Genomic DNA, 26890 nt, shown 5'->3' on the forward strand with positions numbered 1-26890 from the left:
CTTCCGATGAAATAAGAACAATTTCAGTGAGATTTATAGTGTACAGGGTGGTCCAGATGTCTTGTGACCCGCGATTAATTGACCCCGAACATTTTTTTTCCTTTGCACATTCAAAAATAAGTAATGAATAGAAATAAGAATTTTTATATTATTTATTTTTATTAAAAACAAATAATAAAAATATACATATATATATTTTTTACCTACGTGACTTTACCGAAAAAACCTAAGAGTATGACTCCTTGCAGTCACGAAAGCTTCAAATCTAGAACTGGAAATGTATGTTTATGTTTTTTTAAAATTATATTTTATATTCAGTTTCCGCCGGAAGAACCCCCAGAGTGGGAAGTGCTTCCAGGTCAACTCGCCCCTCCCACCAGCGGCCTTCACCACCACCACCAACAACCATCACCTTTAATACAATCACCATCATCACCACCAACTCTTACACACAGCCACCAACACCACCATGACTTTATTTCATTTCGGAAATTGCTTCGCGTTGTCATACTTCCCCTACCTCATCACGTACAAGTGCACGGGCCTGTGAGTTACTGCGTGTGTGTGTGTGTACAGGTGTCTTGGTCAATCCACTGCTGGATGAGGGCCTCCCGTCACAGTCACCACCCCGTGTGTATCGTGAGGGTTGTCAGAGCTGTAAACCCCTTATCAATTACTACAGGTCAATTCAGACCTTATTGGTCACCCCGTGAGCCTTATACATCTCAACGTTCACCCTACAAAGTCCCATCACAAGGGAGAAACACAAACATCACGGTGGCTAGGAGATGTTAACTACCTCGCCTGGTATGCAGGAGGTCGTGGGTTTGATCCAGACCCTGACGCCTGCTGCTGTATATTTGGGGTTTGCGTGTCTCTCTCATCATCACGGTGGCTAGGAGATGTTAACTACCTCGCCTGGCACACAGGAGGTCGTGGGTTTGATCCCGACCCTGACGCCTGCTGCTGTATATTTGGAGTTTGCGTATCATCACGGTTGCTAGGATATGTTAACTACCTCACCTGGTATTCAGGAGGTCGTGGGTTTGATCCCGGCCCTGACGCCTGCTGCTGTATATTTGGGGTTTGCGGCGTCTCTGTCCCCTTAGTCGACAGCATCTTGAATTAGCTGCCATTTCCAGCCGACGAATCCACAGATAAATGCCGGTAATACATTCGGTCACTCGTCTTATCCGCGAAAAGACGCGAACAACTTGGAACAATCCGTCCTAGCTTCACAGAATGTTGTCACGGATCAGTTGGGGCTGACATGGCCGATTTCATGAGGATTATTGAATCAGATTTAAAAAAATCCGAATATTTATTCTGGAGGAATCCGATGAGGTATAAAGCTCTTTTTTCACAGATGTCCAGTAGACTGCTAAAAGAGGTTTTTGGGGAGGACCCACATCCATGGTTAGAAGGATGACAGCCGGTGGACGTCTGTGGCCTCGTGAAGTGGCACATGAGCCAAACATTTCTCACTTTCATCAAGTTTGAAGCATTCATGTCTGCTGTGGCCCTTGGACTAAAATGCCATTCATTGCCTGGTCGTGCCGTTTGCAGAGCCGAGTACAATGCGTTCTGGAGGTGCGTGCAGGCAGGTGCCACCTACCTTTTCGTACAGCTGTGTAAGGTAAGAAGGGAGATGTGACCACAAAAGATTGAGGAGCATCCTGGAATTAACAACAAATATATTTCCTTCTAAACCCACAATCTAATTTGAAAGAAAGCAGGCTTTTGTTGACGGTAGGCAGATAAAATAGAAACATGAACTTCATTTTGTGGGGAGATCATGCAATGCGTACTTTTTAAAAGTGGATTATAAAGTGTTTCAATAAAGCTGGAATGGGTTATCAAGTTTTTCCTGGACCACCCCCCTCAATTATTTGATGACAAAAAATAAAAATGACGAAACATTGGCTTGCTGACAGGTCAAAAAATCTATAAGTCATTAGAGACAATGCCAGTTTTACCATCACACCTTGACATCGCTTATTTTGCAACTGTTTTATGGTCAACGTGTGGCCTCCAAAGTTTCCACTCCAGTGTCCCATGACTGTTAAGAGTTTGCCCTTTGGCAGTGCCATTAATTCCTGGCTATAGGTAACACTGCTTGGTGAAGTATGATCAAACAATTCCCATGACTAATGGCATAGGGGAAGCCTCAGTCCATCAATGGATTGACAAAGGCCAGTGCATTTTACAAACGAGATCATTCTTTGGTTCTTTCGGTTATTTTATTTTTAGACGTGACTTAACCGAAAGAACCAAAGAATAATTCCTGCAGTCACGAAAGCTCCAAAATTAAAACGAGATCATATTTAGGCTCATGGCGTGCACAAAATAGTTAACTGAAAATGTATTATCCGATGAGATTGAGACTCCATATCGTCACAACTCATTGAATTGTAGGCGGTGGGGGTGACTTTTTACATGTCTACATCTAAAGCCTGTTTCATTAACCTGCCTTTCTCCATTCTACTCACATGCCCCATGCATTGCAGTCATTTCCTGATCACATCTCAAGTGCTTTCCTGTCGCATTGAACATTCACGTTGCTTGTTTGAGTATCCTCTGCATGCAATGACAGTATATTCTAAGATAGACCAGTAGCCATACCATGCTTTAACATGGGCAGTAAACCATAGTCACAAATATATTGTGTAATCTTGTCTTTGAGTTCAGGATATGGGTTGGCGTTTATTTGGGAAACTAATAGCAGAAGTCGGATGAGGGGTGTCGACTGTGCAATCATTGTGGGCTCTAGCAGAAGGAAGTATGCGATTGTGAGGTATGAAATTGGCTGTCCTAGCCTCCTAGCAAGTGATTATGTGAAGAGAGCCTTAATCGTATTAGAACAAGATTCTTCAACTGGTGGTCCACTGGCTTATATGTGGTCTGCGAATACTCTTGAAGTAACCCTTAAAGAGATATGGCTCACCAAGGCATGAAGATTTACTGATCAATGAGATGAAATACATATTATTAAGAGATATATGTCAGAAACCTGCTGACATGTACAGATGCTATGATGTCACAACACCATGTGTTATAATATAAGACGTCACGTGACTCACCAGAATATTGTAGTTTTATGATGTGGTCCACTGACATATAGTTGGAAGAACACCATCTTAGGGGATTTACAAAGAAATATGTGCATGGAACTATGCATATACATAGAGAAAAGGACACGTGTTGAGTTTTCCTGCTCTAACACCCTTGCAATTAGATTATAATATGCACACTCTAAAATATTGTGATTGGTATGCAGCGTACAGCATTTTTTTTATTTTGGTATTGGTGAACTTTGTAGTGAGTATTATGGTGATTGATTTTGTAGTTGTAAAAAATGTGAGGAAATCACAGACTCATGGACAGAGGCACTTTGGTTTTTTCGGCTTCAATCAGTATTCTAATAGTTTCTTTAAAAGGTCTATAACAAATGGACTTGTTTTCATCACAGATGTTGTTCCTCGCCACCTTCTTCCCAACATTTGATGGGGCAACTGCGGGCGGCTTTGACTTCATTGGGGTAAGTGATCCAGCCCCCAAGTATTGAATCCTTGAGCACACTGCCAGGGGCCAACGATAACTGCTCACATCTGAGCGCACGTCATTCGTGCTATGGTAGTTCATTTATAATAACGATACAATAATGATAATTATAATGAGAATAGGTTTTCCCATTTTTTCTGGCAACAAAACAGGTGTTAAGATGTTAAAACACCAAACTGAGTATTGTAATGTGGGAGGAAACTGGAGTTCCCGGAGAAAACCCACCAAGCATATGAGGTGATAAAACTAAAAGTTCAACACATATCCATTGAATCCAAAGAGTGCACCAAATCTGTCTGTGGAATGCACCCATTTCTGCGCTGCAAACTTCTGGCACCGTGAACGATGTATGTTGCACAGGAGCTCATGAAGGCGACAGTTGACCTGGGTGACCTTCTGGGCCTTCACCTCATCATGGCCAAGAATGCCGGCAAGGGGGAGTACAAGGTGATGGTGGCAGCCATGGGCTGGGCCACGGCGGAACTGATCTCCACCCGGTGAGGGCTTCTTCGACCGGGAAATTAGCAGGAGTGTCATGAGCATTTTGATGAGAAAAAAATTAACCCGTAAAAACAAAGTTTTTCACTATAAATCCTTTATATGAGTAGCGGCTAGAGTCCTCTCGTCCTCTGGCTTGAGATGGCTGCCACCTATGGGTCAGATGAATGGCTGCCACCATTAAGCAATTGGTAATTAAATATAATTAATTTTTTCCTAAAAAGTTTAACATTTTTGAAAAAAATTTTCACGAAAATACATTGTTACGCACAACGAGTCTGTGTGCAAAATGTCAGCTCGATTGGATCACCGGAAGTGGGTTAAAAAACAACCGAAAGATTTGCACGGTCGTAAGCAAGCAAGCAAGCAAGTGAACTTAATATAAAGGATTTAATAACCCAATTATGAGGTTACGTCGAAAAATGTATTTGTCATTGTCATCACCTGTCTTGCAACTCCCCAAATGTCTGTGCCCTTTGCTTCGAGAGGGGTGGCCTGAATAAACAAAAACATCGACAATGCAAGACATAGGTTTGTTAGCCTGTAAAAATGTGTGATCACGTGAATGTAAGCCAATTGAAATTCAAGACAATGACAGTCATGGTGAACAGTTGGGGCAGGACTTGTGCATTTTCCGCCAGTGTACGCTCCGTTTAGTGCGTTGAGAGAGCGTCCTACTGACCAGCGCACTTGCTGTGCTGCACCAGATTCGTCCCGCTCTGGGTGGGTGCCCGTGGAATGGAATTCGACTGGAAGTACATCCAGATGAGCCTCGACTCCAACATCACCCTCGTGAGTCCGCGCTTAATCACCACAGTCACCACCTTCACCATTGCCATCACCTGCAGTGCAGTCACTACCACCGTCACCTTCAATACCATCGCTACCATCGTCATCTTGCATACCATCGATGTATATATTAGTTTTACCCCTGTTTAGGACCACCAGCTGAGATGAGAATCAATATAGACACGTGGTAATCGTAGATTTATTCCATTAATTGACAAAAAATTGCAATAGACTCATTTTATTGTGGTGAATTACTTGCATCACGAAGGTAGGATGCCCTCCTAAAAGACGGCTGCCTAAGCTGATGTCAGCAACCCCTGCCCATCACCTCCCGTCCAGCGGTCCACAGCTGTATTCGTGTTGCCCGATTGGTTGCGTGGACAGTATCGAACCGTTAAATGGTAGAGCAGTCGATCAATTATTCGGATGAATCAGATAGCTCAGCTTTATTGTGTTGTATCTCCAAGCCTTGCCCATAGCGCTTGTCCCTGCACCTCTCCTCACTGACCCGAGATCGATAACCATTGTCGCTGACCCCAGGCGCACTACGTGGCGGCCGCGGCTTTGGTGTGGATGTGGTCGCGGTACGATCTTCCCCGTGGACTCACGCCCATCGTCTCCTCGCTGCTCGCGCTCGCCGTCTACCGCAACTTCCTCGTCGAGTGAGCTGCCCTTATTGTTATCATCATCATCCTCGTCGTCGTCGTCGATGTGTACCTCTATGCGGTCCCACCTGATGACGGAGACTTGTGTTGCCTCCGAAACGTCGTTATTTTATTGTTTTATTTTCTTTAATTTTAATTTCATTTTTTACCTACGTGACTTTACCGAAAGAACTAAGAGTATGAATCCTTGCAGTCACGAAAGCTTCAAATCTAGAAATGCCCCATAGCGCCATACATACTCTTGGGACACGTCTCCTCAGTGGCGATGTTTACACACGCACAAAGATCCGTCTTATAGTTTACACAACACAGGAGACTGGCACCAGCAGTCTGGCTATATGGTGAATTTTTGTCTTTTTCATTGTGTGTGTGTGTGCATTGCTATATTAGAGGATTTGGGTGTAACGATTCACCTTAGTGATTGAATATTATAATGATCCATAGTGGTGAATCTATTCAAGAATCAAGGCCTTTTTGCCATCTTATTTGTGTTGTTTCTTGTTTATCCTGACTCATTTGTAGCATTTTCGTTGGTTCAATTAGCCCAAGTTGAACATTTAAAATAATGTATTATTACGGTTACGATTGCATGCATGTGTTGTGAGCTTAATTTTCTTTACACAAATAATATTTGCATAAACCTTCATGCATACTGTTAAATCATAGCATTGGGGTTTATCACATGGCCTCCCATCTAGCCTTTGCCAATTCACATCATCTCCAAGTGCACTTAGCCTGGCCCAAGCAGAGTGAGGATATCACTTCAGCTCAGTGGCAAATGGCAGCTGTTGTTACTGTGTTTTGGGTGTGTTTGTTAAATGGTGTTAGGTTACATACCGATTGTTCTCAAGGCTCCTAATCTGTACACAGAACAATGACACCTTTATATCCCCGATGCTGACGTTTACACCCCGAACCACAGAATTGACTGTAAAATAACATGCTTGCTCAGCTTTTTTCCAAAGATGGAGCTTCCTCTGTGCTTTGTGACTTTACAGCCACTCATTTAGGGCTGAATTTCCCTAGGGCAGGCCCAAGACTGGTTCAAATATTCTCCACCACCGGGTGGGAGAGATGCATTTTTAAATTGAAGTGTTTGTCTTCTCTATAATGTCTCCGTTTTTGTGTGTATGCGTGCGGGGGTATCCACACATCGATCACCGTGTATAAGCACGCACGCACGCACGCACATGTGGGCGACGTCGGCAGGCGCAAGCAACGCCCCGTAATAACGCTCGCTCGTGCCATCTCCCCCCCCCCGCCACCTCTGCAGGCTGCTGGTGTGGGCCACGGCGCCCAGCGGCTGGATGACCCTGGCCATCAAGTCGGCGTACACGGGCTCGGTGGGGCTCGCGTCGCTCTCGCTCTTCGTGAGGGTCGCCCACGCCGCGTAGTCGGGAGACACGCACGCCGAAAGCCGGCGGCAGCGCGCTTCAGCCGCTTGGTGCAGAACGTCGCGGTTCGATATCGCGCCGACCGCCCTGATTAATACACCCGGCAGTGTTAACCGTGTAGCGCGCGCCGTCTGCTTTCACAGTAGTAGACGTTCAAAGATCCCGTGATGTTATGAAAAAAAAAGAGCAGGCCTTGTGTGCCAGCGTCGTAGACAAAATTTGGCAATTTTTTTTATCAAGTACTCGCAAATTACCTTAATTGGGAAGCCACGTGGCAACATTGCCCTCTACTAGCAGGCTAATGTCAGTGAGCTGGCCAGTGCTGCGTTCAACTTGTCTCTCACAGGGATAGCTGCCACTGGGGGGAGCGGTATTAATATTAAGTTATGATTTAACCCGGGTCGCCCTTGCAAAGGCGGCAGTGTTTCACGTGTCTCAATGGATTTATTTAATCTCCTCTTTCATAAACGATATACATGAATTATAGTCGCCCTCTTGTTGAGTCGCCCAATGTGCGTAGCCACCTTGGCTCGAGCGGTGAGTGCCAGCTGAGCGTGCGAGACTCAGGCGGGGGGGGGGGACAGCGCCAGGGACAATGGATGGCAGCGAGAGGCACACTTCAGCAATTAATAATTTACGAGCAGATGTATGGACATGCACCAGTTTTGCTTGCCAAATGTTCCACTTACTGTATGTTTTTACAAGACGATTAGTTTTGTGTATAGAATGTCAACAATATACAAATGATGCATCATTGTGGACGACATGCATAACTTTAATCATCTTGTCTTTGTGCGCAAGTACTTTTGCAGAATGCTGTGCCGTCCTGCAAATAATATTAATAAGGGACAGCTCCACTGCTGAATGAAGGCCTCTCATGCCGCGTCCAGTCACGGGGCTGGTGTGACTGCTGGTCTGTGCCGTTTGATGACGGGGGCGTGGACCCAGGACCGGTTCAGATATTTCTCGCCACCGATGTTTCGCGTGGCGGGGAATTGGAACTGGAATCATTACATTCATTGCACAGTGTGCCAACTGTTACACAACAGTTCCCTGGTCATGCATATATGCCCCGACTGACATTTTTTATAAATGACCAAATAAAACATTGCAATGCTCATCATGTAGACCAATTTCAATGTTTACACATTTGAATTTGTTGCATTTTGCTGTTTCAGTCCCAGGTCTTCATAAAAAAACTCCACTTCATCAGGTCTCAATGGACTTATTTCTGCACGTAAAGTACAAATTTCCAGTTGCCTCATTTTTTCAATGAAAGCGTCTGCCAGGCCAGTTTTTAACCACTGTTTCACACCATTAAAGGCTGTGGTGATCCTGGGGTTCATGCTGATAAAGCCAGGTTATCATTTAAGTAATCTATGGCTCTAGCGATTGTCACTTTGATTACTCGACTAATATGATAAATACGACTGTAGTTGGGGAAAAAGTCTCGCCTCCGTTCCCCCTTGTGCCGCTCGACTGGAGGTGACAGAAGGGGCGAGTTGAAATCAATGGGATCATCAGCTGTGCCACGCTGGGTTTCCTGTCCTCAAGGGGCAAGGGTGTCATTATGGCTGCCATTTTAAAGGGGTCCAAATAGTCGACTGAGGGGCTGTAGGTGGATCTGCTGACATGGCTGATTTGCGATGTGGACTATTGCCTGGAGGCATTGTAAAGGCCGGACAACCGCTGCTCAGGCTCAGTAAATTACACACGCTCCATTGCACCTGCGTCAATATTTAATGAGCACGTGTGCGTGGCCATTTCGCCAGGAAACGATTGCTTCGGTGCACTTTGCGTCTAATGCCTAGTTTTGGTCGGAGTGCCAATTCAAGTCAGCCTGAGTTCTCCCAGAATCCGAGTGGAATGGATATCCATTGGTAACAAAAAAGTGATATCTCCATTGATTGGTAGAGCTACTTGGCAGGCCTTTTCTCAAAAATATTTCCGAGAAAGACTTTCCCAGAAATACATGAGCAAAATGCCAACACTTGCAGAGAAAATGAAACGTTAAGTTATTGTTACCTACAGCATTTTCAATAACACGTTTGGTGATTTGTTTCCACCTCGGCCAGAATTCTGACACCAACTCGAGTTGATGAAAAAAAAACATCAGAACCCGCTGTCCGGACTGCATCTGGAGTTATCAACTCCATAAATGGCGATAAATACCCATCTTAACAGAATATTGCAGGCTGTAAAATCACACGTTTCCAAATACACACAGAAATCTGAACAAATGCATTGTGGTCCCATTTTCTTTGACCACCATTGCAGTTAACACTTTGCTCACACAATTATTGTGATGGTGGCCTAAGACAAGAGGAACACAATGCACTTCAAGCAATGCTGATAGTTGTTCGCATATGCACGAAGGCTGTGATCTCTAGTTCTGCCGCAAGCACTTTTAGCCAGTGTTGGATGATGCTTAAAGCGCACACAAGCACACACATTTGCGACCTGATGTGTTTCAACAGCATCTTTAATCGGCATTTGTAAAACGTCATGACATTGGAAACGGTGAAACGGTTGCCAAGAGAACGCGGTCCATTTAAAATGACGTGTACGTTTGAAGGCTTGTTGGCAGAAAGTAAATAATTCAAACGAGCAAATGAAAAGTACCGATGCAACACGCATGCAGGCCAGTCGCTTTCCCACAAGGACTCGAGTCAGGGCGCAGTCACCCCGCACGGAACGTCGAATTGTGTCCGTTAGCGCCAGGGCTCCGGGAGAATATTTCCACGCCCGGCGCACCACATCCAGTATCCCTCTCGCTATGGGTTGTATCTGTTAGGCACGTGCCACGTACTCCAAACTACCGGCGACCTGGAAAATACTTCAGAAATGTAAGCACTGGTTAGCACTGCACTCATACTCAGATCGATACTCATATTTCAGCTCTCCCTGCATGCGGTCAGAAAACGTCGCAGCCGTTTTTCTTTGGAAACGTATTTTGTGCGAATACTGCTCTAATGACACCGCATCAAATAAAAACGTCATGCTCAGTACAACACATGCGTATATGTGCTGCTGCATGCATTAAACATGACATTCAAAACTCACTTCGTCATTCCGTGGGATTAAGTACAACTTGAGCTTCGGAAGGATTGTACAAGGTCAGCCTCCGATCCCATCTACTCGCACTCAGTGCGCTTAGCTCTCCGATGTGTTTTCGATTTATATTCTGTGTCGATCGGCAGGATGTCTGATATTTCACTTCACGTGCTGTAAGCAACAGCAGCAGCAACAGCAACAACAAGGCGGAACAACCTGAAAAGCCATCGGAGAGCCATGCAGCACAACGCGGGAGAACCAAAGCAGTAGTATAATGTGCCCTTAAACACCAACAAGATATGTATATAATATGCAAAGCATAAACACGATAACACTTGGTGTTTTTAAACAGCCCTGTCGGTGTCTCTGCTTTGCGATTGGTGCGTTGTCAATGGACTGTGTGCAGGAGCAGCACAGACATTATTCGCTCCGAGATTAGCAACGAATATTAAAACGCTTTATTAAAGAACAAGAATCAGGGCTTAATTTCAACTGGAGCTGTCTGGGCCCGAGCTCTGTAAAATGTCCCTGCCTCCCCCTATCCGCTGTCAGGGATGGGAGGTGGGGTGGAGCGGGGTCACAGGAATTGGGTGTTGCATGGGGCCTCAGAAAATATCCCATGAGAAATTGAACCCTGATAATAATTATTAAAAATCCCAGCCACAACGTGTTTTATGCACGAGTGTCCAGCATACTACAAGCAATGCATAGCTTTATCCAACCCTCAAAATAAAACCTACGGAATATGCAAAAGTATTTTGTGTTAAAAAAAAACGTCACATGCCGTAGAACAGAACACGAAACTTCATAGTGTCAGCGTTTGTTGTACGAGTTAAGACCATCCAGCCGTATCGTTTAAACCCCCAGTGAATCTGATCCATGCAATCCACTCCTGTGCTCACAAATATAATTCCAGTTATAAATCCAGGAAACCTTTGCCGAGTCTCAATACTTTTTTTTTTATCGAAGATCCTGCATTGGGACGTTTGGCCACGACCTGTTTTGCACATCGGAGGCATCTTAATTATTAAAACCCACTCATACGTGTAGGGGGAGGGGGTAACATTCAAACGTCCGCACAGATGGGTTCACAGCCCCATTTGCTCTCCTATCTCGTGGCCACCACGTCATCGGCCCGGCGAGTCTCGCAAATCTCTACGTGATCCACCAGCCCCTCGCCGAGTCACAGGTGTGCATAGCCACCAACAAATCGACCCCTCAAGTCCCCCCCCGCTCACCCGCCACTCAGTGATCAAGAGCCAGTAGGACTTGATTGAAATGGGCAAGTGGGACTTGGCCATCTTCGAATTTCAAGAGCAGACTCATGGAACCTAAACCCCTGAACACGATCATCTCTCAAGCTGCACAACCAAGTGCGTTTTCCTCTTTCCCAATTGTATTCCAACTGTACTATCAGTATCAAGTCACGAGACGGTGAGCTATTGTGGCAGTGGCATTGAATGTGATTGCATACCAGAACTAGAATGTTGGTCAAATCAAGTGAAAATCCCATTTCGACACGATGCAATGTTTTTTTAATAGCAATCATTGTGGCCCGGGCAGTCGAAAGCTGGATTCGTATTGAACCCAGGTTCTTAGCAATGCCGGCATTCAGTGTCTCCGACTCCCGGCTACCTCCAACTGCCCAGAGTGTTCATGAAATATCTTCAATGCACATATGAAACCGAATGTATGGTTTGCAACCGGAGTTACGGATCAGATTGCTTTTGATATCTCATGAGTGCATAAATATTTTGGCTCATTGCTCATCGCTTTCTGGGCTTTGTCACAAAGGCTCTGGATAAATATAGTCTTGTTAAGCCATACAGATATCATTGACTGGCCAGTGCTATGCGTGTGTTCGTAGCCACACAAAGAGCACCGCTTATATACCATACCTCTGCGTAGTGTGCATAGCACGCATAGTACAAGTTAAATATGTTTCTGATGTTAATGTAAATTTCGATTGAAAGCTTTCGTGACTGCAGGGATTCATCTTCTTGGTTCTTTCGGTAAAGTCTTTCGGTAAAGTCACGTAGAAGGGAAGTAATAAAATAATAAAAATAAAACATAATTAAATAATTGTGAGAATTATTTTATTATGTTTTATTTTTATTATTTTATTACTTCCCTTCTACGTGACTTTACCGAAAGAACCAAGAAGATGATGTTAATGTAATTGATACGTGTGTAATGACCGGGTGACACCTGCCGGCCTGTAAGGGTAATTACGGTTATAGCTGCATTACATAATGCCTTATTATGAAGGGGGGTATCTGGGTTAAAGGTCAAGGGTGGAGTCAGTCGAGAAGCTCCGGGAACCAACCCGAAGGTTCTAGAAAGGGGGCGTGGCCAGAGGTGGAGCTTGGCCACGGCAGGCAGATTTAAGGTGCATCGAACCTCTGGTTCGGGCTGTTAGTGTGGGGTCTGGGTCCTGGTTGCGTCACTGCCATCGTCATCTCTTCGTCTTCGACCACGTGGTTGTTCTTCTGCAAGAGCAGCTCCGTCGCCGCCGCTATGCTCGTCAACCAGCCAGCGTAGCGCAGGACGGAGATGGGCTGCGTGTTTGGACAGCCTAGGGGTAGCCGCGTTACGAAGCGTATCGCCCTGTGTGCTCTTAATAAATAAGAAGCCCTCTACTAGACGCGTGTCGGAAGTCGCTGACTGCACGTGTATGATATTTTAAAGATAAACATAAGTTTGGGGAGGCAAAGCAATTCCATCCCGCTTACGAAGTCAACGAAAGATCAAATGATGTGAGGATACAAAATAGAATTAAAATGACTAAAAGTGATAACATTTACCGGGTTTCCGGTAATAAGCAGATGAAATCAACGCTTTATTGATTTAAATAAAAATCACCTTTGTTTTTATATCTGTGAGTTGAGTAAGTTTCTATCATTTCAATACAGAATTGTCTCTTATGAAGGGTTTACTAGTGTTGGTGTACTTTGAATCATGACTTTTTCCCCACAGGTGCTTTCTGATTAAAGAGGTCTGTGATTGGATCAAATCTGTGACATGTTTCTGCAATTTTACGCACCGTTTCACAGCAACCTGATATGCGCTGCCTGTGATTGGATGGAATTCGTCAGATGGAGACAATTTATGCTTCCTATTCACCATGTCCTAAATGCGTTAATATTTAACGGAAATACCTTTTTATCCAGGTCATTAGGATACGTTTCTTTCAACGGCATCTGAATACACTTTCGAATAAATTCCAAGTAATATTTTTGTATAGAATATTTCGTGCTCCATTATCATCAACCATTTTTAATCCACTGCTAAATTAAGGCCTGGTCGTCGTCATCTCTCACGATCATGCGATACAGTAAATCACCCAGCGCCTGCACACGACGTGATCTCATCGCTCCATCTACCTCGGTGGACATCCTTTCGGACGCATTCCATCTCATATGTGGGAGTGTGAGTGTGGGGAGGGAAGAAGGAAAAAAATAAAAAAATAAACATTGGAAAGCCGACGAATGGCGATGCCAACGGCGCCCACCCCGCCGTGCCGTGAGAGAGCAGCGCTCGCGGCGTCCCAGCTCCTGGCGGCTGCACGAGCGGCTCAGGAGCTGCCCTTGAGCTCTTCCTCCGCCTGCTCCGCAGCGCAGTTCTCCTTGTTCACCGGGGCGATGACCAAGAGGTCCGTGCTGCGGCGAGGCGGGAGAGGGGAAAAGGAGGAGCGAATGCTCACGCGTGCGCGTGCAACATCGACAGACCCCGTCGCACATCCGCTGCTGGATAAGGGCCTCTCCAACGCCTCGCCGGGGGAGGGGGGGGTATTTGACCGTACTCCAGCGCACGCTGGTCAGAGCGGATTGGCGAGGGCGGGGAGCGCAGGCGGGAGAGTGAGAGGGATCGTACTACGATGGGGTTTGCGACACTGCCCTCGTTGATGTGGAGTGTCATACCGGACATGCTCCCAGTTTTATTCCAGCACGTGAACTCAAGCCGTGCAGGTAAAACGTTCACCAACCTTCGTCAATAGCACGGACGAGCCTGTCTGTGTGGACCTCATCATTATCAATCTAAAACTAAACTAAAACAACTTTCTATTTTTCTCAGGTAAGGCCCACTGAGCTATATACAGATCTTTTTCAGAAGCGACCTGGCCACAAATTATAGCTCAAAAAAGTGGCTTTTCACGTGCAAATTTATAGCAAACATTCTGAAACGCATGTTTCAAAATGTGCAGGGAAAAACCGGAGGACCCGGAGAAAAATCAGCGCAACCACGGGGAGAGAGACACGCAAACTCCAAATATACAGCAGCAGGCATCAGGGTCGGGATCGAACCCACGACCTCCTGCACACCAGGCAAGAGAGTTAACACCTCGCCACATTTTCTGAATGCATAACGTGCACAGTGTGTTATCGCTGGGTGTGACACTCACACTTTGTTACGCTTGTCGATGTCAGCCTGCTTCACTTGCTTGTAGCACGTGATGAGCGTGAAGATGAGCAGCACGGTGCTAGCCACGATCATGAAGTACATCATCACCTCCGACACCTTTGCCGTCACGTCCATGAAGGCTGCGCAACAGCGAACAGGGAATAAAAACCACGGTCTCTCTCTTGTTGTTGCTGTTGTTGTTTTATTCCCCCCCCCCTCCCCCCCCGGTGTTATGCCAATTGCACTCTGGCATGTTGTCATAAGCTGAAGTAACCAGTTGGATTTCTCGCTAAGCATTACGAGTCTCCGTGTTAGAGAACGACCCGCAGAAGTGGACATCACAGAGCTACATTTGAGATCACTTCAAGAGCAGCACGTTCTCACCCGCTCTGCCACAGAGTAACGCCCGTTGCGTGGCAGTCAAACCAATATTGAATTCTTAGAGCTGGCACGTAGCGAAATTAAGCGTAGAACCACATTTTATGTGATGGGGGATTTCTGGCGCAGTTAAAGCTCACATAGGAGATCCAAAATGAAGGAAATTTTATAATGAAGTTGTGTTGTTATAAGGGACTTACCCAATTGAAACGGGCCAAAGTGATAAAAGCGTTGCCCAAGAATGAGAGATGAAAACAAGTGTAAAACATGTACAGGTTCTAAACTGCACCACGTTCGCACCGCTGCTCAACTGATTAAACCATCACGTGCCTGCATCGCAGACCACGCGACATGGCAAGATGGTTCGCTCTTTCTTCACCACGTTGTTCCTATCCACACGGTCGCAAAGATTCTAATTCATTAAGTGTCTTCAAAATTGCTTCTATTTTTTGTGGAGACCATCAAAGTCCCATGCCTTGCGCTGCAGCCCCCCTAAAGCCCGAGGCCTTAATCCAGCCGCTGTGTGCAAAGACGTCGTGGCGAGTGGTGTGGCAGCTTCTCACGTTCGGGGAGCACGGTGAGATGGATGGTCTTCGTCAGATGGAACTCAGGGGGGTAAGGGACGTTGGGCATCACGAGGATGCGGTAGATATGGCAACGGTAGGTCCCCATGTCATCGAGTCTCGTGTCGTTGATCTCGAGGGACACCTCCTGTTAGTGGGGAGCATCATCGTTACCATCGTCATCACTTAGAATGTACGCTTGCCACGCAGGCCAACTCGGGGGCGCCCTGCGGTAGGGGACCCCCATTGGCAGCTGTCCCTATGCGGCACTGGGTGGTGAACGCAGCCCGGGCCAGCGAGTGGGCATTAGTTGGGCAGGACAAAGCGATATTTCTACGTGGCTTCCCAATGAAAAAGCAATTTGAGAGAAATTGCATAAAAAATGAAGCACTTGGACCGTGACGCCGGCACAGATGGGCGACTGTCTTTTGAAGAACATGACAGGATCTTTAAAAGCTAATGGTGTATCTTGATGGTTAATATCCCTGCAGGATTAACCAGGGATTTCGCCGTGCTTAAACCGCCAGCCTCTGAAATAATCACCAAACTCGCCGAGATATAATTATTATTATTCATGAGCCAGCCATAGGTTGTATTTTTTACCAATAATAATTTCTACTTTGTAACCCGCCGCACAGTTTCCGCTCGCTCTCGAAGAGAGACAACGACTCGGAGGTGCGAGGAGGAACCAGAGACGAGCGGGAAGGGTGGCCAGGTGGCACGCCAGCGCCAATCTTTCACCCCAAGCTCTGTCGTCCTCTATATACAATATTAAAGTGTTATCGGCCTTCAGTTTGTACATCACTGCACATTTTACCATCTACAACGCTTACAACGCACATGCTCTCAGTTACACGTTAAACCGTGAAATTAACCATGAAAATAATGACATCGTACAAAACCCATGTCGACAATTACACCGAGAATTATTAAAAGCACTAATTTATTTTTGGCATTTAGCTGTATATATAAAATCTTCTGAATGTTTCGTGTTGTATAACATCGTCATTCGAGCAAATTCAATCTCATAATCGCTCAGGCACCACAACAGCTGGAAGGCAAGCCACCAGACAGTGAGCCGGGGCCAACAATTACCCGAGCTCTGCAATCCTCTGCATCTTAAGGTGTTTTCAACCAATATGGGGGGACAACCCTCTATCCCATACAGAAGGGACAGATGGAAATTAGCCCGCACTTTGCTGGACCTCCTTCTCCTGGTGAGCAAAGATATGCCTCCTCCTCAACGCCTACAGAAAGGGAGTTTCGCAACATTTGTGCGATCCAACAACCCTTACCCTCACAGTACTGAATTACAGGCATGCACCAACAATGCCCGAAATGATATATTTTTTACCGTACGGAGGTTATGATTATCAATCACGGAACATGAATCGTGCAATGTATCACAGGATCGCCATATCGCAGTGGCCCTACCTGGTAGTCCTTGCTCGAAGCGAGCCGTATACGCCCTATTTCAAACTGCGGGTTCACGACCTTAATGTTCTCACCATTCCGTTTCATCACCAGGATCTGCACGCAGGGGATGACATGTGGTTTTTGTTGGCTTTGCTTTCTGTTTTTTTTATTTCAACAAAAAATGCTTTTTTGAAAAACAAAATTAAAAACGGTGCAGTGGTTAAAAAAGACACATGGTGGACACCGACAAAAGAAAACGCGACGCTGAAAAGTGTGAAAAGAGGCGTAGAGTGGCGTGTGTTTGGAATTACAATGATAGACAAACATTGAAGGGGGCACCCAATGATGATATCAGGTAAGGCTGCCAATATCACAGTTTCTCACATATTTAACAATGACTTTCTTAATCTGCTTGGCAAAACAATCTTACATGAGCTGCTATATTTTAACTCCGAACAATGACTAATAACAACTAAATGGCAGCCCATCCTACAGACGAGGTTATCTTCCACATCGGCTCACTCCCCTTCTCCCAACTATTCTCTCCTCACCGGTTTCTCCACCACTGGCCCCACCACTTCCCTGTTCGCCATTCTCAACACTCACTGGGACACCCGACACGACTCGCCACCTCGCACCGTCGCCAGATACTCACCAGACACCTCGGCCACTCCCACGTCACCACTCACCAGTCATCCACACGACCCTCGCCAAACACGCCCGACACCTACCCACCCGGTAGACACTCGCCAGACACGACCGCCGACGAACCCCGGACACACGACTCTCCTGCAACACGGCAGACTTCGCCCACCACTGACAGTCTCCACAGCCACCGACCTCGTCATTGGCGCACGCTCACGAGGTCAACTGGTGAAAGAATCACCACATCCGCACGCACCTAGGACAGGTCAAGGTTTTGTACGACCACACTACACCCTTACGCCACACCACTACATGCAAACACTGCACCGCTACACCACTTCTGTACACGACTACACCATTCCAGTGCGCCACTCAACACCATGCCACACTTCTGCACGTGAAAAAACTACTGCTTCTACTCGTAGTGTATGGAAGATGTTTGTATTTATCATCGTCATAATCATCACTACATGACTGTTACAAACCTGTCAACCCCTAATCAGTGCCCTACCTTTTTACAGACCAACTCAGATCTTATTGGTCACCCCGTGCCCCCTTATAAATCTCAACGTTCATCCTACAACGTCCCATCACAAGGGAGAAACACAAACAAATAGACATTATTTTGCTCATACTCTTTGTTTTTTTCGGTAAAGTCATGTAGGTATTTTAAAAAATAAATTAAATCCCGACGTTTCGGGCGCAACACAAACATCCTTCTTCAGACGGAGACAACTTAGCGAAAGCACACCGATTAAGTGTATTATTTTGCCCCCATTGACACTCAATTGCCCTGTACAACAATACGGGGGGAAACGTACGGGTTGACAGGTGTGCTGTTACCTAGCCGCATTCTATCCACTACGAGGAGAGAGAGCAGAGCGAGGAGGCGTGACTCACGTCGACGGCCGTCATGTTCTCCCCCTTGGGCTGGAACGTCCACGTGACGTCCACAAAGGCGTCCTGCTCTTGCCGCTTGCGACACGAGATGCACGTCAGCTTGATCGTGTCGTTCACCACCACCCTGTCGACGGAGTCCACCTCCACGCACACGGCCTCCGCTGGGCTTGCTGCGTCAAGCAGAGACAAGAAAGAGCCCCCCCCCCCCCCAAATCCTCTTGTAGCTTACGCAGAATGCCGGGGGCGAGGGCCGTCAGCGAGCACCGACGAACACCGTCACGCACTGCGGCAGGTACTCGTTTAAGGCCGAGTCGACCTAGAGGAGGCCCAGTACCGGTTAAAATATTGACAACTGCTGCTGATTGTGAGCGAGCATCGAACTCGGGTTGCTGGGTTTGTAGCGCAGTGCGTTAAGCACCACACTACTTCTCACCGCTCACCGGCACACTCACAGACGCACGTACACACAAATTCGCTAACTAGACTGTTGGGGCGAGTGCTGTGAGCGAGCATCTATGAAGGCAACTCCGGCACACACACCACACACATCACACACATCACGCACACCACGCACACCACACACACCACACACCACGCACACCACGCACACCACGCACACCACGCACACCACGCACACCACGCACACCACGCACACCACGCACACCACGCACACCACGCACACCACGCACACCACGCACACCACGCACACCACGCACATCGCACACCACGCACACCACGCACACCACGCACACCACGCTTGCCTGACCGCCCTTGCCACGTGCCCCACCATTTGTTTGTTGACACAACCCAAAACAATATTGCTTTGGCTGAGTGGACCTAGGAGAGACACACACCTTGTGCCCACACACACACTCAGTAGGGATTGGCACTCGGGGTGGTTGTGGGGTTATGAGACCAACACTTCACGCGAACATGAGCAGGATGAATGTCTTTAGGTGCTCACTGACACCATTTACCCCAACAGTCTTTGTAAGCTACACAGCGGATGGTTTTCTTTGTTTGTTTTCGTGTGTTGGAGGTTATTGTTGTTGTTGGCAGCCTGTCACTTGCCACTGATGGGCAAAGGCCTGCCCCTATCCTCTTCCATTCCCTCCTTTCCCCAAGTTGTCCCTGTCCAGCCGTGGCCTCTGAACTCTGAACTCTGTGATGTCGCCTCATCGCTGCTGCATTTGTTCCCTCTGCTGCTTCTCCTTCTCCACTCCGGAGACAGTTTCGTCTCTCATCTCTCGTCAGTCGTTTCTGGCCATGCCCATTCCCACTCAATTACCCTCTGCTTTAACAGGGGCAACATTGGTGACCCCTGTTACTTTCTTTATTTCTTCATTGCTTAAATTGTCTCTTTGAACTACTCTTATCAACTAAACTATTTTTTTATTGTCCACGTGACCACGGGGAGAACTAGCAAACTCAAAATATACAGGTGTAGTGACATCGTTGGATGTCACCGTGTGAAGCCGGCCTGGGAGAAGCAGACAACGCTGAAGGTGGTTGTAGTCCCAGCCCTAGCGGGGCTCGGTGAGCACTGACTGACAGTGACGGATGGCACCACGCTCTGCGTGCAGTGCCAGCCCTTACAGGATAAAGGGCGAGAGTGCCGAGCACGGTACGGGGTTACAAGGGGGCCATGGCACTCTGGTTGAACCCGGAGAACACGTGACCGGAGGTATCTACCCGGGGACCCCCAAAGAGGGGCTGGGGTGATCACGTGTCCAGGTGGAGATCCTTCTCGAGGTTTGGAGAAGGTGGTCGTGGCTCGGGGCGGAGCGAGCCCCGCCACACAGGTGATAAGCCGGAGCCCTGCGCGGCACCGGCTGCTGTTGTCATCCTGAAGAATCGACGTTCCACGTCCGACGTCCAAGAAGAGTCATCAACACGTGGACCTGGACCCAAGCTGGGGTCCCCGTCCATTGTGGCTACTCCGAGTGTAATTAGTGTCGTTAGCCTGGTGGACCACCAGCGTAGGTTGTTATTCGGTGAAAGGGCAGTTACCCCTTCGTGTTCGTGTGTTGATGTAAATAAACGTGTTGCCTCCAAAAAGTGCATCTGCGAGTCAGTTTGAACCCACTACGCAGGCATAAGGGTCAGGATGAAACCCACGACCTCTTGTACAGCCGTGAGATGTAAAATTGAGCAAACTTGGTTAGTCCCTGCAATGGCAATCAACATTGCATTTGCAATCATCTTCATTCACGACAACAAGCCCTGAGGAGAGAGGGAAACCACATGGCAGGTGCTGCACGGAGGAGCTGTGATGTTATTAATAGCCCGGAGCTAGAAACACAAGACGAACAGCACAAAATACACAGCGTACAGTGAGCGGATATGCAGAGTTCAACCAAACACACCCTCCTTGCTTTCTACTCACACACACTGCCACCATCAACCCCACCACCGCCACTATCAATGCCACTGCCAACACCACCACCACTACCGCCTACACCACCACCACCACCACCTTTCATTAACACCACTAACAGCAGCACCGCTACATCCAACATCACCACTGCCACTAACACCACTGTGAACACTGCCACTACTGCCCCCACTGCTGCCACCAACACCACCGCCACTACCACTACAGCCCCCAACACCATCACCAACATCAACACCATTGACCCCAACACCTCTGCCAATGCCACAAGCACAATCTCATCAAGAGCTTGCTACTCCTGTGTGCCCCCTTAGGTGGGAGGGCAACCACAACCGGCACCAACAATTGCCCAAGCACTGTGGTGATATATTTGGATGTTTGGTAAACTCCCATTTACGAGTGATAATTATAAGAATTGATTTCAATGAATGTGTCATCACACGTCTATGGATATATGCACAGCGGAAACTCACAGATCGAACACAGTCGTAGCTCGAATGAGCTTTGTCAGTGTTCCTGATACAGGCTTCAGCCCTCCAAAGGAGGCACCTGGCACCAGGATTCAAACCCAGGTCCTCAAAGATTCTGGCTCAGTGTTCTCACATGGTCACGAGCTGCCTGAGATCCACTCAGGCCGGAGGATTGAACCCAAAGCATCATAAGAGACCGGTTTCGGTGCTCCAATTGCTCGTTTTCACAGACGCGGATAATCCTGGCAGCAGCTTTATCGTATCGCTGGCTTTTCCTACGGCCAATTTGGCAAATTCTCTGGCTAATGATAGAGTTACTGCCTCATCCTGTTCCTCCCACCCCCACGTTATCCCGCCTTAACACTGCAGTAGGATTTGTTAACGAGATTACCGATGGAAACAGTCAAAAATGTGCATTTATCGTCAACGATGACTATGAGTGGACAAATATCATCAGGCGCGATGGTGGCGATGACTGCCCGCCAGAGACCAAAGCCCAACTAAGATGAGATGGATTTGACGAGGATGCATGAAGATGCAGGTTTTCTAACTTAGTAACGCTAATAGAGACTGCAGTGCACTGAGGAAGACCGTAAGTGGTAACTGGCTATACTAAACATTTATATCAATGGGTTCACCGAGTTACCACGGTCCGCTCATAATCATCCCACAGGGTGGATAAAATGAGTAACCCAGGTGTCATTACTCCTTCATCAAGGCCTCACTGAGTCTCAAGGCAATTTTTCAGGTCTCTGATACACTGGGATGTTTGGTTAATTCCTTTTGAAATAAACAATGAGCACTTTGCTCCATATGTACGGGAGGGAACCTACGTATCCGGAGAAGACCCACCGCACAGCTAGGCTCATGATCCCACTTGCTGTACTGTCATCTGGTGGACACCTCTCACCCCAGCATCCATCACATGTCATGGCGAGTATCCATTCGCCTTCAGAAAACACGTGACCGTCGTTCCGGCCATCTCTCACATCGCATCTCAACGGCAGCGGTGGCATCAACTGCCCCGGGCACATAATCATCAGCAGTACAGTAGTTGGCTGCAGCATCAGAAAGGGCATCAAAAACATCATTATCATCAGCAGCGCCAGAAAAAGCATCAGTAACGTGAGCAGAATTAGTGGAAACATATCCATCAACACCAGCAGTAGCATAATCAAAAGCATTATCAGTAGAAACAGCAACAACAGCAGCAGTAGCATCAGAAACATCAGCAGCAGAAGCCACCTCAAAATCAACAGCAGCAACAGCAGCAAATGAAACAGCAGAAACACAAACTGCAGGGGGGACAGCGTGGTGGGAAACAGCAGCAGAAGCAATATCAGAAAGGGCAGCAGCAGTAGCAGAGGCAGCGTCAGAATCAATGCGGTACAGTATCAGTATCAACAAAATCAATAACAACAACGCCAGCAGTGGACAGCAGCAGAAACATCACAAACATAACCACAAGCGAGCAGCATCGGGGAAGCGCATCAGAGACATCATCAGTGGCAGCTGCGCCCGCCTCGAATCTTCCACTGCAGAGACGCCCCAGTTCATCCCAGATCTCACACGACTTCTCTCTCTCTCTGTGTGATCACACGGCTCAGTATTTTGGAATAAGCATTCATCATCAACGACCCAGAACAACAACTGCAACCGCATCGTCAACAACAACAACACACACATCTACAACGCACACACACGCACAAAAGCCCCTGGCTGGCATGAAGGCAGCAGGCAGGCAAGGCGTGACCCTCCTTCTGCCCCACGGCAGAATGCAGCCCGACCCCTTCCTGCGCAAATGTCCCCGTGGCCTCCAACAATCTCCCTGCATCCCGAGCTGCCGCGATAGCGAAGTCGGTGGTGCGAGTGTGACACATTGACACGTGATGGTGGTGATTGGCCTCGTGTGTGTAACATGGTGGCTGTGATGAGGTGGTGGTGGTGGTGATGGGGGATGTGCATTCGTGTTGTTAAATTGGGGAGCGGTAGTGGAGTGGTGAGCGCAATGCGCTTCTAACTCGACGACCCCAGTTCGATTCCCACTCGACGACCCCAGTTCGATTCCCGCTCACGACCGATATATGGACCGGTCCTAAGCCTCCCCTAGGTAGACTCAGCCTTACAGCGAGTACTCGGTGTGGTTGTGTAAACATCAGCACTGGGGAGACAAAGGCGGCCGCGAGTGCGGATGACCACCTCGTGTGCCTTGGCGGCCTTCATAGAAGCTCGCTAACAGCACTTGTCCCGACTTTCTGTTACAGGAATGGTCGTGTTTAGGAAAACAGATAGACGATGATGATGGGAAATGTTATGATGATGATGAGAATGTTGATGGGAACTATGATAATGTCCTGTGGCGATCGTGATATTTAAACGAAACGGGCTCATGATAACCACGACATCACTGCCTTAATAAAGAGTCATTCATGATTATGTTTTGTAAACTTGCATGATAATGATGCGGGCAACAACGTTGGTAATAATGATGATATAACGTAGAAAAGGATGACGTCACCGAGGATGTGATGATGACGATCATAACATTGATGATTATTCATTTGGTGATGATCAGAGGTGTGGACTCGAGTCATGTGACTTGGACTCGAGTCAGACTCGAGTCATGAATTTGATGACTTGCGACTCGACTTGGACTTGCATAACAATGACTTTGTCCCACCTCTGGTGATGATGATATCAAAGAGTGCCATGCAGATGATGAAAATTAGTATTATCATTCATTTAGTCGCGATGCTGATAATGATGACGTGAAATGGGATGATGGTGATGATGATTCTCATTGGTTTTGTCACGATGAGGATGATGTTGATGATCACGACGATGACGATGTGAAATTGGATGATGATATCAAAGAGAGTGCGATGCAGATCACAATAATTAGCAGTATTAGCATTGCCTTGGTCGTGATGATGGTGATAATCATGACGCAATATGTGATTGTCATCATTGGATTGATCATGAGGATGATATTAACGATGACGTAAAATGGGATAATGATGATGATATCAAAGATGGTGCTATGATGATGAAAACGATGATCATTCGTTTTGTTCATGATGAGGATGATGTTGATGTTGATGTCAACGAGGGTGCAATGATGCTGATGATGTAGAACCCACACGTACCGGCTACAAGGCACAAGGCGAGAGCAACAATCAGTCCTCCTCCTCCGCTGCAGCAAGCGGCCATGGCTCTGGCGAGAATGAGCAGCAGCAGCAGGATGAGGAATCCCGCACGAGCCCAGCAGCTCTGTTCAAGCGCCTCGGTTCTAACACCTGCGATAGGGATATCCGTGCGCGTGTGTACGTGTGTGTGTGTGTACGTGTGTGTGTGTGTGTACGTGTGTGTGTACGTGTTCAAGCCGAGCAGCACTTTGCCCCAATATCCTGTGTCATGTGTCTGTATTGGTGTCCTTCTGCCTTCTCCTTTTCACAGCCACGCGTATTCGTGAGTGTCTGGTTGGGTCCTGATATTAAATCACGCGGGGGGCATTAAAAATAGACGCGCGTCTGCGTGTAGCGTGTGTCGAATGTGTGTGTGTGTGCTTGTCTGTGCTGTGTGCTGTGGGATTGTGTGTGCTGTGGGACTGTGTGTGCTGTGGGATTGTGTGTGCTGTGGGTGCCGGGTACTGTATCCCCTTTAAAGGTGGCGTGCTGCGAGAGAGAGCGAGATGATGATGATGGGTGTAGAAGGTGGGGTGGCAGCTGCAGCTGATGCTGCTGGATATGATAATGAGCTCGATGGGGGGTGTGGCTCCACCTGCGGTTTCTGCTGCCCAACGCACCCGCAATAAAATATTCCGACGCAACGAATATTCGATGAATATCGATTCTTTTTTCTTATTCCCAAAATGCCGTCAATATTATTCCTATTCTCCTCTCGCTCTGCCTCCCCACAACGCCGTCCCGACTGTTCCACCGGTTGTCTGCGTTGACTTGTCACCAGACGAATGACCGCAAATTCGCAAGCAGAAGCGCCAACCATTCGTGTTGGGCAGCGGTCGTCAGCTGTCTTAGGGGACGTCCATAAATGACGTCACGCGATTTTTGACGATTTTTGACTCCCCCCCCCTCGTCACACGGCGTCACAAAAAGTCAGACCCCCCCCCCCCTCAAATATGACGTCACAAAGCTCTCCCCCCCCCCAAAATAAAACATGCTTTAATTCGCTTTAAACTATTGTCATTGTAGTGCGTATTTAATGTGGCGCTGCACTCTGATGTTGTAGGATAACATTTATTTTAAAAAGTCTATTAAATTAAGTGTAACGTGTTGTCTATATTTATTTAAAGTTGCGCATTTTGATATGACGTCACATTTCTCAACCCCCCCCCCTCGTCACACATTGTCAAAAATGTCTGACCCCCTCCCCCCCCAGTTGCGTGACGTCATTTATGAACGGCCCCTTAACACGAGGTGTAGTATGGCCAAACAACTTCCATGGCAGTTACGGGGTGACGAGGCCTTCATACAGCAGTTGGTTAACAAATATGTGTACGTTATTATTTGTATAATAACAATTCTGAGAATAGTATCGATCATGTAATGATAATGCCCCGACTTTTGGAAGATTAATTATCTGGTGGGACTGCGTTGGCAATGCTGCCAACCAAGTGAACTAAAATCAAGACACTCGTCAATAACACTGTGAACTTAACAGACAAGGCATATAATTGATGTACGATGAAGAAGGAGCATTGCCCGAAACGTCGCTGGGGTGTTGAATTTTTCTCTCTCTAGAGGGCGCTGCTACGAACGGCATCGCTAGCCAACTCCTGGCTGTAAAGTCACGTAGAATGGAAATAATAAAATAATAAAAATAAAACATAATAAAATAATTCTCACGACGTTTCGGCTACAACGCAAGCAGCCGTCCTCAGGTGGAGAGCAGGTCTGTCGAGGAGACAGAGTCTGAAATAAAACATTACCGCATTCAGACTCTGTCTCCTCGACAGACCTGCTCTCCACCTGAGGACGGCTGCTTGCGTTGTGGCCGAAACGTCGTGAGAATTATTTTATTATGTTTTATTTTGTATTATTTTATTATTTCCATTCTACGTGACTTTACCGAAAGAACCAAGAAGATGAATCCCTGCAGTCACGAAAGCTTTAAATCGAAATTTAACTCCTGGCTGATCTGGAAATCGGACACCTGACCCATGTAGCCGCTAGAGGTCGCTACATCAGCACAGTCGAGAAGAGACCTACACTATTGATTTCAATGCAGGTGCGGTAATGTTTTGTTTTAACGCGGAAACTGACTTTTATATCCATTCGTTGGTTAGTCCGTAACCGCTGGGCAAGCTTGACACAGTTGGCGTGCGTGTGTCAATGCGAGGAGCGATGCCTGGATTTGATTCTCCACGGCTAACGTGGAAAATTAAATCCAGGTATCGCTCCTCAAAACCGGCTGCTTGCAGGGCCTCCCCTCCTCCCCCTAAGTCGACTCAACCTTAAATGAGTATCCGGTGAGATGCGATGACATCGGCACATCAGCACCGGGGAGACATCGGTGGCCGGGCGGAGTTGATTCGCAGCTTCATTTGTCTGACGCATGGGGCCAGTTTCGACTTTCTGAGTCTCGTCAGCAGGTTTCTGGCCTGTTAAACAGCACGCCGTTGGGTTAGCAGATGGGTTTTTGTTATTGTGATAGGCGAGATCACATACCACCGCGAAAACACCGTCGTTGTTTCCCCGTGAGTCGCATCGCTGTTCAACATCGTAACGAAACATTGAGGCCGAAA

General features: G+C 47.3%; 2 protein-coding genes across 2 annotated transcripts; one reads left to right on the forward strand and one right to left on the reverse strand.

Annotated features, from left to right (window-relative positions):
* Positions 1-338: 338 nt before the first annotated feature.
* Positions 339-8027, forward strand: TMEM147 (transmembrane protein 147). Its single transcript, XM_078608095.1, has 7 exons — positions 339-546; positions 1567-1636; positions 3470-3538; positions 3922-4058; positions 4767-4851; positions 5389-5510; positions 6787-8027. Exons 1-7 carry the CDS (start codon positions 470-472, stop codon positions 6905-6907), a joined length of 681 nt encoding a protein of 226 aa, XP_078464221.1. The 5' UTR covers positions 339-469; the 3' UTR covers positions 6908-8027.
* Positions 8028-12783: 4756 nt separating this feature from the next.
* On the reverse strand, positions 12784-24455 carry LOC144728569 (sodium channel regulatory subunit beta-1-like). The gene is made up of 6 exons (XM_078608094.1): positions 24273-24455; positions 18265-18434; positions 16738-16833; positions 15304-15451; positions 14364-14502; positions 12784-13620 (listed from the first exon to the last, which is right to left on the reverse strand). The coding sequence occupies exons 1-6, from the start codon at positions 24334-24336 to the stop codon at positions 13536-13538; spliced, it is 702 nt and encodes a 233-aa protein (XP_078464220.1). The 5' UTR covers positions 24337-24455; the 3' UTR covers positions 12784-13535.
* Between the last annotated feature and the right edge of the window lie 2435 nt (positions 24456-26890).

The sequence above is a fragment of the Lampetra planeri genome, chromosome 29, assembly GCF_965212315.1.
Source record: "Lampetra planeri chromosome 29, kcLamPlan1.2.h2, whole genome shotgun sequence".
Classification (NCBI taxonomy): Eukaryota; Metazoa; Chordata; class Hyperoartia; order Petromyzontiformes; family Petromyzontidae; genus Lampetra; species Lampetra planeri.